This window comes from Dromiciops gliroides, chromosome 3 (genome assembly GCF_019393635.1).
Source record: "Dromiciops gliroides isolate mDroGli1 chromosome 3, mDroGli1.pri, whole genome shotgun sequence".
Taxonomy (NCBI): Eukaryota; Metazoa; Chordata; class Mammalia; order Microbiotheria; family Microbiotheriidae; genus Dromiciops; species Dromiciops gliroides.
In genome coordinates this window covers 611,821,451-611,832,272 of record NC_057863.1, presented here as the reverse complement: position 1 = coordinate 611,832,272, position 10,822 = coordinate 611,821,451, and the positions used below count along the sequence as shown (strand labels likewise).

The window sequence follows — 10,822 nt, the reverse complement described above, 5'->3', positions numbered from 1 at the left end:
TATTTTGAACCCCAAATGTTCTCCCTCTCTCCACGCCCTGCCTCCCCACATTGAGGAGACAAGAAATACAATATTCATTACACATGAGAAGTCTCACAATACATGTTTCCACATTAGCCATGTTGTGAAAAAATAAGAAAGATAAAGTTAAAAGCAATATGCTTTGCTTAGTAGTCAGAGTTCATTGATTCTCTCTGGAGGTGGAGAGCTTTTCCCATCGTGAGTCCTTGGGAATGGTTGGGTGGGTGGTTGTATTGATCAGAGTTCAGCTCAGGATATTATGGGGATCAGAGCCAAAGTCACCTGGGCTCCTTCTTTGGCTGGGTATTTCCCCACCTGGTCTCAGTTTCCATGGCCTTGGCTAGCAGGTGATACTCTGGGAACATGCCCTCATCCCCACCCTGGCCTCCATTAGGCAAAGCACCAGGATACCTCACCTTCCTGTTTCAGCTGATATCAGGGATTCTATTTAAGCCCCCTGTTTTGTAGCCTTTTCCTCCATTCTTATTGAAAAAGCCAGACAGAATGCTCCAGCTGCTGGTTGCCCTGCTACTTGTGGCCCTTGGTGAGACCCCTCACCCTGACTCTTTCTGTGTTTCTGCTCTAGATGGTGCCCAGGTTGGAGCCAGAGGTCCCATGGAAAATGCCTTCCTCCCTTGGGTCTAAAAAGCATCCAATTGCTTGCTCCTTGAATTAGCAGGGGTGACTGTGAGGAGGAAAGTAGCTTAAGGATGGGTCAGCAAGGGGTGATAGGTCAGCCAATCCTGTTTGAGCCAGTAGAGAGGATGATGGGTATGCCTATGCCAAGAGTGGGCCATCAGTGGTAGGCATGTTACATCCAAGGTTAGTGGGGATGCCCAGTCTATGGTTAGGACAGCAGAGGGTGATGGGTATACCTGGTCTAAGATTAGAATAGCAGAGGGTGGTATGTATGCCTATCCCAAGAATGGGCCATCAGGGGCAGCTAGGTGGCACAGTGGATAAGGCCTTGTATTCAGGAGGACCTGAATTCCAATCTGACCTCAGACACTTGACACTGTGTGACCCTGGGCAAGTCACTTAACCCTCATTACCCCGAAAAAACCCCAAAGCAAAACAAAAAAACAAGAGTGGGCCATCAGTGGGTGGTATGCTCAGTCTAAGGTCTAGCCAGCAGAGGGTGGTGGGTATGTTCAGCCTAAGGTTAGAAGATCAGAGGGTGGTGGGTATGTTCAGTCTAATGATGAGGTAGCAGAGGGTGGTGGGTATGCCCAGTCTTGGTTTAGAACAGTAGTGGGTAGTAGGTATGCTCAGTCAAAGTAGAGGGGGGTGGGTATGCCCAGTCTAAAGTTAGGATAGCACATGCCCAGTCCAAAGTTGAGCCAGGGAAGTGTGGTAGGTGTGCCTAGTCTAAGGTTGAGGCAGTAGAAGGGGGTGGGTATGCCCCATTCAAGGTTTAGCCCGCAAAGGGTGGAGGAGGAAGCCTGTGTCTGCATAATGGAAGTTAGGAGAGTGAGAGGCACCCAGGTGCTGCCATTCCCATGGTAAAAATTCAAGGACAACTGGGGGCCCAGGGAAGGGGGCAATGACAGAATTCTGCAGGATTATTGAAGGGTAGCAAGAATAGAGAGCAGAGATCTGGGCAGAGTCTTGCAGTTGAGACCAGTCTTGTCCGGCAGGGCATTAGACAGTGGAGGAGGCTCAGTGGCTGGAGGGAGCCAGGTGCCAAATGCCATGAGATCAGGGTGTATGGGAAGGATCAGGAGAGGGGGACATGCCCAGGAGCTGGGCACTGGCTTTGGCTCCCCTTCCTCTGTACAGTCCTCCCAGCTTGGTCCCTGGTTTTGTCCTGGCCAAGGAAGGCGGTGCAGTGGCCGGCACCCCCATGTAGCCAACAGCTCTGACTGTGAGGTCAGACTGGGTCCTGTCCCCGGGCCAGGAAGGTGGTGAGATGGTCATGTAGTGATGAAAAGGGCGGTGACAGGAGGATTCTGGGGTGATGAAGGCACATGAATCACACTAGCTGGCCCTTATGTGGCACCCACAGCATGCCGGGCACTGTGCTGAGCACTTTACAAATCTCACCTCATTTGCTCCCACACCAGCCCTGGGAGGAAAGTACTCTTGTGATCCTCATTTTACAGATGAGGAAACTGAAGCAGGAGGAGGTCCAGTGGCTTGCTCAGGGGACATTAGTGACATCATCAGTGCCCTCCCTGAGGGCAAAGAGGGGCATCTCCCAGGTTTCCCCATCTGCCAGCCCCTCTGCCCCCACTTCTGGGCACATTCCTGCCAGGCTTCCAGGCTGATGTTCTGTTTGTCTCCATCCCCCCAGCCTCAGGCTGTGGCAGGCCTGCTTACTCCCCTGCTGCCCGCGTGGTGAATGGAGATGATGCTGTGCCCTACAGCTGGCCCTGGCAGGTAAGGACAGGCCACCCTGAGTCTGACTCTGGCTCCGTGGTGGGGTGACCTGGTCAGTGAGATGAGAAGCACCTACTGTGTTCAAGGCACTTAGTAGGCAGGGGTGGGGGCAACACAGGACAAAATACCAAAACAGCCTCTGCCTCCAGGGAGCTTCCACTCTGCTGGGGCAGACAAAGTGGACACAGACAAGGGAATCCAAGGGAATCTGAGGGGAGATCAGAGAAGGCCTTGGAAGGGAGAGGCATCTGACCATGTGCCTTGAAGGGTGGAGATGAGCTCTGCCATTGCCTGGGATGGGAAGGACACTGGCACAGAATACACCCATGGGACATCCCACCCACTGGTGAGGGACATCTTGGCATAGAATAGCTCCTTTGGTATAGGAATGGGCACAATGGGGCACTTGGGGCTGGTCCCTGTGGACAGTGTGATCACTTAGTGTTTGTTGAGGTCAGGGATACAAGGACACACACAGTGTCATAGTGATACATAGAGTGTAACATCATCACCACAAACATGTTCTATATCCCTGACTCTCACACAGAGTAACTGACCAGTGAGGGCCCAGGAGGGAGGGGGACAGAAGGGCCTTCCTATAGTACTTCAAAGCTTAGGAGGCTTAGTTAGCAGGCCTGGGAGGCCCTGGAAAGGGTCAGGCTAAGCTCGGGTGTCTTCTTGCCTATGTCCCACAGATCTCCCTTCAGTATGAGAATAATGGCACCTTTCACCACACCTGTGGGGGCAGCCTCATTGCTGCTGACTGGGTCATGACTGCTGCCCACTGCATTAAGTAAGATTCCTTTGGCCTCCTCCCCTCCCCCTGGCTCTAACCCCACCCATCCCTCATTCCCTTAAGGCTCCCAAGGAAGCCTGGGAAAGAAGAAATTGGGTTCAAATCCTGGCTCTATTACTAGCTGTGTGATGTTGGACCACTTACTTCCTCTCTGGGCCTCAGTTTCTTGATTTGTAAAATGAAGAAGATGAACTTGATCATTGGGAAGATAATAGATCTAGATCATGGGAAGTATATTATAGTCTCTAGAACCTGGGGTGGCACCTCCAGGGGAGGGTCCCTGCTGGGTGAAGGGTCCTTGAGGCTCTGACTCTACCTGGTGGAGCTGACCCTGAGCTTTTTCTCCTGCCTTCCCAGCAAACGTCGAACATACCAGGTGGTTCTGGGAGAATATGACAGGTCTTTGGAGGAAGGGAAAGAGCAAGTGATTCCTGTCAACTCTGATGACATCTTTGTTCATGAGAAATGGAGCTCCTTCTGTGTGTCCTGTGGGTAAGTGGAATAGCCACCTGGAGAGTAGGAAGTCCTGAGTGTGAATCCTGACTCAGACATCTATTAGTAGATCAGTTCTATTCTCTCTCTGCCTCAGTTTCCTTATCTTTAAAATGATAATAATCGTAGCACCTGCCTCAGACCAGCAAATGCTAAAAAAAAAAAAAAAGAGTTATCATAAGGATGAAATAACTCACAGGCCTGCACTGTCCCCCCTCCCCCCATTCATGTTTGGAGAGCTCATACTCAAGGAAGGTACATGTGTGGCAAGACCTCTGGGGCAGAGAGTGGAGAGACACAGGGAATCTTCAGGGCTGGTGCAGCCTTGGGGAATCAGGTCTGTACCTATGCCTCTGTCTTTAGAGGGAGGGCATTTTCCTTCCTTGGACTCAGTTGCCAGAGTGTTCACATTCTTCCTGGGTGGTGCTTAATACCTATACTACTCTAAAGAGTAGTCTGTTTAGGGATAGTAACCAGAACCAGAGGAATCATGCGATCATGGGATTTTGAACTGGAAAACACTTTAAAGATCATCCAGGGAGGCAAATGTGACATGGTAGAAAGAGCACTAAATCTAGAGTCAAAGGTCCTGGGTTCAAATCCCTCCTTATTATCTGTATGACCTTGAGGGAGTCCTATAATTTCTCTCAGCCACCGTTTCTCCCTCTGTAAAATGAAGTTGGTTTCTGAGGTTCCTTCCAGCTCCAGGTCTGTGACCTTAATCCAACTTTAGCTCTGCTGTTCAATGCCTGTATGACCTTGGGAAGATCACTTTACTTCGTGAGCTTCATTGTGCTAATCCGCAAAATGAGAGGGTTGGACTGGAGCAGGGGTTCTTAACCCTTCTCATGTCCTGGACCCATTGGACAGTCTAGGGAAGCTCATACACCCCCTTCTAAGAACAGCATTTTTAAATGCAGAAAATAAAATGCATAGGGTTACCAAGTGATGTGGGGAAAATAGGGTAGGGCATTTCCATAGGGGTAGAGGTTTGGGAAAGGGGTTAGGGGTTTGGGGTCTTTAGGAATTCCTCTTTAAAGAATTACACCCTCTTGCACACCCAAACAATTAGAATAAGATGGTAGTTTGTTAAGGGGAAGGGGAAGGGAAGGGAAACCATGAGAGAAATCCTTGGACTTATCATGGGGAGAAAGGCATGGCACAGAGCGTGGCTCTGAGATACCAATCTCCTCGAGCAGGAGACAGGCAGGTACTTTTATAGAGGACTGATGGGGGTGACCATCTGACTATGGAAAGTTCCCTTAATGAGAGAGGAACATGCCCCACTGGTGGTGGCTGGAGGAGTTGGGTGAGGGGTGGCTGCAGATCTCTCAAGCCATTTCTCTGCTCCTCAGGACACAAAGGCAGCAGCCACACCTAATCGTATCTCCCCAGGGGTGAGGGAGACTGGAATGAAGGGTGGTGGTCCAGGAGCTAGCTCAGTCCTGATCTAGTTCCACTTATCTCTTTAGGTGTGTCTGTCCTTTGGTTTAGCTTCTCAAGGAGAAGATTCTTTGATGTACCCCAAAGAACTTCTGGAGTTCTAGGCCCTATAACAAATAGAATATTAGAAAAGTTAGATATGATAGATATCTGGAAAAAACTGAATGGGGATAGAAGGGAATATACCTTTTTCTTAGCAGTACATGGCACATACTCAAAAATTTACCATGTATTAGCACAAAAACCTCATAGTCAAATGTAGAAAGGCAGAAATAGTAAATGATCATGATGCAATAAAAATTACATGTAATCAAGAGCCATGGAAAGATAGACTGAAAATTAATTGGAAACTAAACAAATCTCATCCTAAAGAATGAGTGGGGGGGGGGAGAACGAGTTGGTCAAACAACAAATCATTAAAACAATCAATAACTTCATCCAAGAGAAGGTCTGCAGAGACTGGCTCCCTCTGGCAGGGCCTATTGGGAAGAAATCCCCCTCTGTGGGCTTCTCTCAGCTTGTCCCCCCCACCACACACACACACATCCCATCTATTTCAGGAATGACATTGCTCTCATCAAGCTCTCTCGAAGTGCCCAGCTCAGTGATGAAGTACAGCTGGGCTGCCTCCCCCAAGCTGGTGCCATCCTGCCCAATGAAGCACCCTGCTACATCAGCGGCTGGGGACGCCTGTACAGTATGGCTGGGCCCTGGGGGAGGAGGGAGATGGAGGCTGGGCAGGGCTGGCAGGGGCCTGAGTGGGAAGAGTGCCCAGCAAGGCTGCAAGGAGGCAGAGGAGAGCTGCACTGGGGGACAGGGAGGGCCAATAATGATGGTGGTGGTGACAACGACAATGATACCCAGCCTTCATTGAGGATTTACTTAAGCCAGGAGCCCTGGGGAAAATAACATCTAGGGCAAGAGGAGGCTTGTTATTGTTCAGTCATATGGTCATTCATGTAGGACCCTTCCTGACCCCATGGACCATACTTCCCATGGTGTTTTCTTGGCAAAGATACTGGAGTGGCTTGCCATTTCCTTCTCCATAAAGAGGAAGAACATAGATGATAAAGATGATGAAAATGATGATGAGCACTGACATAGCACTCTAAGATTTGCAAAGTTTTTTATGTATCATATGATCCTGAGAACAGCCCTGGGAAATGGGTACTATTATTATCCCCATTTTGCAGAAGAGGAAACAGGTAGAGCATCTGAAGGGCTATTACCTGGTAAAGGACTTTGTTTTATAGATTTAGAGCTGAAGGGGCCTTACAGTTCAATCCCCCTCATTTTATTGGTGAAGGAATCAAGATAAAATGATTTGCTCTGGGACATTTAGCTAATGACTTTCTGAGGTAGGATTTGAACCTTGGTGTCCCTCTAAAGACAGTAACTACGAGGCTTGAGGGCAGAGGCTGATGTTTGAGTTTCCTCCCCCAGTTCTTGACTTCTGAGCTCTGAAATTCTCAGTTATGAGCCTAGGTCTGGAATCTAGGGCTTTCCTGTTTGTTTCTCTGTCCCTCCCTCTTTTATTCCCTCCTGTCTCTCTCTGTCTCTCCTTCTCTACTGTCTCTGTCTCTCTGATTGAATTTCTCCTCCATCCCACTTCCCCTACAGCTGGTGGACCTCTCCCTGACAAACTGCAGCAGGCCCTGCTCCCCGCAGTGGACTATGAACACTGCAGTCAGAAGGACTGGTGGGGCACCTCTGTGAAAACCACCATGGTGTGTGCTGGAGGGGACATTCAGTCTGGCTGCAATGTGAGTGCTGAGCCCCTGGTTCTGTGTGGCACCCAAGCCCTCTGGGGAGGGAAGAGAGTGGCAGCTTTGAATAAGAGCCTGGCTTTGCTTGGGGATCCCCTCCTGAGTCCACCCTTCCTAGGGCTCTGCCCAACCCATCCCACCTGACTTAGGGAAGACGAGGTCACCAATGCTGGACCTCACATCTGACCCAGCAACATGGCTGCCCCAAATCTCTGTCATGTCACCTTGACACATCAAGAGAAGGATCCAAACCAGCTAGCATGAGGAAGGTGACAGTCCCAGCTGCCCTCTCTCTTTCCTTGTAGGACAGAGAGCCTGGTGTCCTGGACAGGGCACTGGGGCTGGAGTCCAACAAGCTGGCTTTGCTTCCCCCAGCTGCCATCGACTATCTCTGATGCCTTGGGCAAGTCCTCTAAGCCCTCTGAGCCAGAGCTCCCTCATCCAGAAGGGGAGGGTGATGTGCTCTCTCCAGATGCCCTGCCCTAATCAGACCCACCTGGGCTAGTGCTTTCAGTTGTAGGCATCACATGTTTGCAGGGACAAAGCTAGAATCCATAGAGGGGAGAGGAACGGTGAGGGGAGCAGGGACCGTGCCATGGGCATGTCAGTTAAAGCAACTGGAGCCAGGAGAAGAGAAAGGGGAGGGGACATGCCCACCATCTGCAAGGATTTAAGAGACAACAATGAAGAGGGTTGACATGGAGATTTAGTCTACTTGGCCCCAGAGCAAAGAATTAATAATACATTTAGAATGTAATTTATTTAAATGACATCTAATTATTAAATTTAATAACAAATATAGAGAATTTAGTAATGAATCTAGAACTAGAGCTAGGGACCTCAAAGGCCCTCTGGTCTGGCCTTTTCATTTGAGAAATGAAGAGCCTAAGGGTCCTAGAGACTTCAGAGACTTGCCCAAAGTCATACAGGTGGTAAACATCAGTCAGCCAGCAATTAGGAAGCACCTACTATGTGCTTGGCACTATGCCAAGTTCTGGGGATACAAAGACAAAGAAAAAATAAAAACCCACCCAAACCCAAGAAAGGTCAGATTCGAGCCCGGGTGCTCTGCCTCTGAAACCAGGCTCTTTCCATTCACTAACTATGATGAGCAATGGTTGAAAATTACTGAGGGGCAGTGCAGCTAGGTGGCACAGTGGATAGAGCACCGACCCTGGAGTCAGGAGTACCTGAGTTCAAATCCGACCTCAGACACTTAACACTTACTAGCTATGTGACCCTGGGCAAGTCACTTAACCCCAATTGCCTCACTTAAAAAAAAAAAGAAAAGAAAAAGAAAATTACTGAGGGGCACATTGAGAAGAGAACCTTTTCCCTATATTGAGCTGCCCCCAAACAGAAGGGTCCAAAGGCCTCAGGAAGGGGAGTTCTGCATCCCTAGAAGGTTCCAAATAGCACCTGGAGGGCACCTGCTGGGCTCATCTTAGGGGGATTCCTTTTCTCTTAGGAATCAGACTGCCCCTCTGAGAACCTTTCCAACTCTGAGATTCTGTGAAGAAGCCACTGATCCCAGACTCCAGACTAGGATGCAGGGACCACCACCCTTCCTGCTCCACCCTCTAGACCCTTTTCCTCCTGACACTTTAGACAGATGAATTCCTCCTTACACGCCATAGGCAGCAGGGTTGGGGCTGGGACCTGTCCAGATGCTCAGACACAGCCAAAGGACAAGAAGGGAATTATCCTGCCATCAAAACTGTCCCCTCTTTCATTGTGACTGTTTCAGGGTGACTCTGGAGGACCCCTTAACTGCCAGGCTGAAGATGGCACATGGCAGGTTCATGGTATTGCCAGTTTTGTCTCTTCTTTTGGCTGTAACACCCTAAAGAAGCCCACGGTGTTCACCCGAGTCTCAGCCTTCAATGACTGGATTGAAAAGGTAGGAAGTGAGGTGGGGGGGCAGTCAGTCAAGGTCTGGTTCCCCTGGAGAGGCTGGGTAGGGTAGGGAGGGAGGGAGGGAGGGAGGGAGGACACACTTTGACAGCATCACATACTCTCAGAGTTAGAAAGGAGTTTTGTGTTATGGAAAAAATCCCAAGAAAACTTGGGTTCAAATCCAAGCTCTGCTCCTTATTATCTGTGTCAACTTGGATAAGCAAGTAACTTCTCTGGGCTTTAGCTTCGTCAGCTATGAAATTAGAGGAGTTGGCTTGATCTCCAAGGTCTGGCTCTGAATGACTATGAACCTTGTCACTCCCCTTATTCATGAAACTTCAAGATACATGAATTCATGTCTCATGAGAACACGAGAAGTCTTCAGCTCCACATTTAAAGCCCATCACAACATAGTTCCTGCCTTTGTCATTTCTGGGATATTTTACATGACTCCCCTTTCACACACTGTACATTCCAGTCAGACTGGACTGCTACCTGTTCCCTTATCCATGACATCCCATCTCCTACCTCCTCAACTTTGCACAAGCTGTGCCCAGTGCCTGGGATGCCCTCCTCCTTCACCTCCATCCCTTAAAAAAGGCTCAGTTCAGGGGCTACCTCCTATGGCCCATCTCCTTTTCTGAGGTCTTCCTAATGCCAGGTCCAACACTCTCTCCACTGGGCCACTTAAGCCCTTGACAAAGACTGTCTCCTTATATCCTCATGATAAGCCTGTGAGGAAGATACCATAGCCATGATCGAACTCATCATGTGGGTGAGAGAACTCAGGCTCAGGGGCAGCTAGGTAGGTGGTGCAGTGGATAAAACACTGGCCCTGGATTCAGGAGGACCTGAGTTCAAATCTGGCTTCATACACTTGACACTTACTAGCTGTATGACCCTGGGCAAGTCACTTAACCCTCATTGCCCTGCCCCCCCTCAAAAAAAAAAAAGAAAAGAAAAAAGAAAACTCAGGCTCAGAGAAGTGAAGCCATTTGCTTCTGGCCACTCAGCTGGTCAGAGTCAAAGAGGGGCATAGCCCTGGTCTCTGCTAACTCCACAGTCTGTGTTCTAACCACTGTACTGCCCTGCTATCCTACCCCAAGAATCACCCATACTGAAGGAGGGTCCAAAAGGGCTTTATATGTGAATTCCTGGATGTTAGATGGATAATTCATTACTCTGGGGATATGTGGGGGACAGACTATATTGGGATGGATTTTAAATGGTGCAATTATATATTTTTTTGATCTCAGGCCCCCTTACACTCTGAACAATTCCTGGGGACCACCATGAGCTTTGGTTTATGTGGGTTATTCCTATCAATATTTACCATATTAGGAATGAAAATAGCATTATCATGAAAATAGTTTTTATCTCAAGACCCCACTTTGAGAACCACTGTCAGAGGCAATAGAGAGCCCTTGAAGGTTCTTGAGCAGAGGAAGAAGTCCAACTGCTCCTCCCTCAGTGCTTTGGCAGGGGGGATGTGATCCTGGCTGGATGGAGCACTGGGCTGACCCAGAAGACAACTGTTCAACATTGTCAGAGGAGGCCTGGATTTAGTTGGGCTACTTGGTACCCGGGTGGGTCTTTCTCCTCTCTGGGCCTCATTTCCTTCACCTGTAAAATGGGTGGGGGAAGGGTTGGAAGAGATATTCTCTAAGGTGCTTTTCCTCTCTAAATCCTATGTTCTTTTTACAGATAATAGCAGAACATTAGAGAGGACCTAGGACCAGCTGGAGGGAGCCCTTTCAATAGCAGAAATAAAAACACCTTGAAAAGTTGGCTTTCTGTTCTCTTTTTTGTTGATCCCTGGCTCCCTGTATTTCTGCCTGGCTTTACTCCTTCCAACTCTAACAACTCCAGGCCAGTAGGTGAAGCACCAGACAGGATAAAGGACCTGGAATCAGGAATGCCTGAGTTCAAATCCAGCCTTAGACTCTGACTAGCTGGGTGACCTTAGGCAAGTCATTTAACCTGTTCTGTTTCCTCATCTGTAAAATGAGGATTATAATGGCACCTACCT

At 49.0% G+C, this 10,822-nt stretch overlaps 1 protein-coding gene across 1 annotated transcript; it reads left to right on the top strand.

Moving 5' to 3' along the window:
• Positions 1 to 507: 507 nt before the first annotated feature.
• LOC122749950 (chymotrypsin-like elastase family member 3B) lies at positions 508 to 10,581 on the top strand. The gene is made up of 8 exons (XM_043996562.1): positions 508 to 565; positions 2,315 to 2,400; positions 3,096 to 3,193; positions 3,554 to 3,688; positions 5,692 to 5,828; positions 6,752 to 6,894; positions 8,645 to 8,797; positions 10,498 to 10,581. The coding sequence occupies exons 1-8, from the start codon at positions 526 to 528 to the stop codon at positions 10,513 to 10,515; spliced, it is 810 nt and encodes a 269-aa protein (XP_043852497.1). The 5' UTR covers positions 508 to 525; the 3' UTR covers positions 10,516 to 10,581.
• The last annotated feature ends 241 nt before the right edge of the window (positions 10,582 to 10,822 follow it).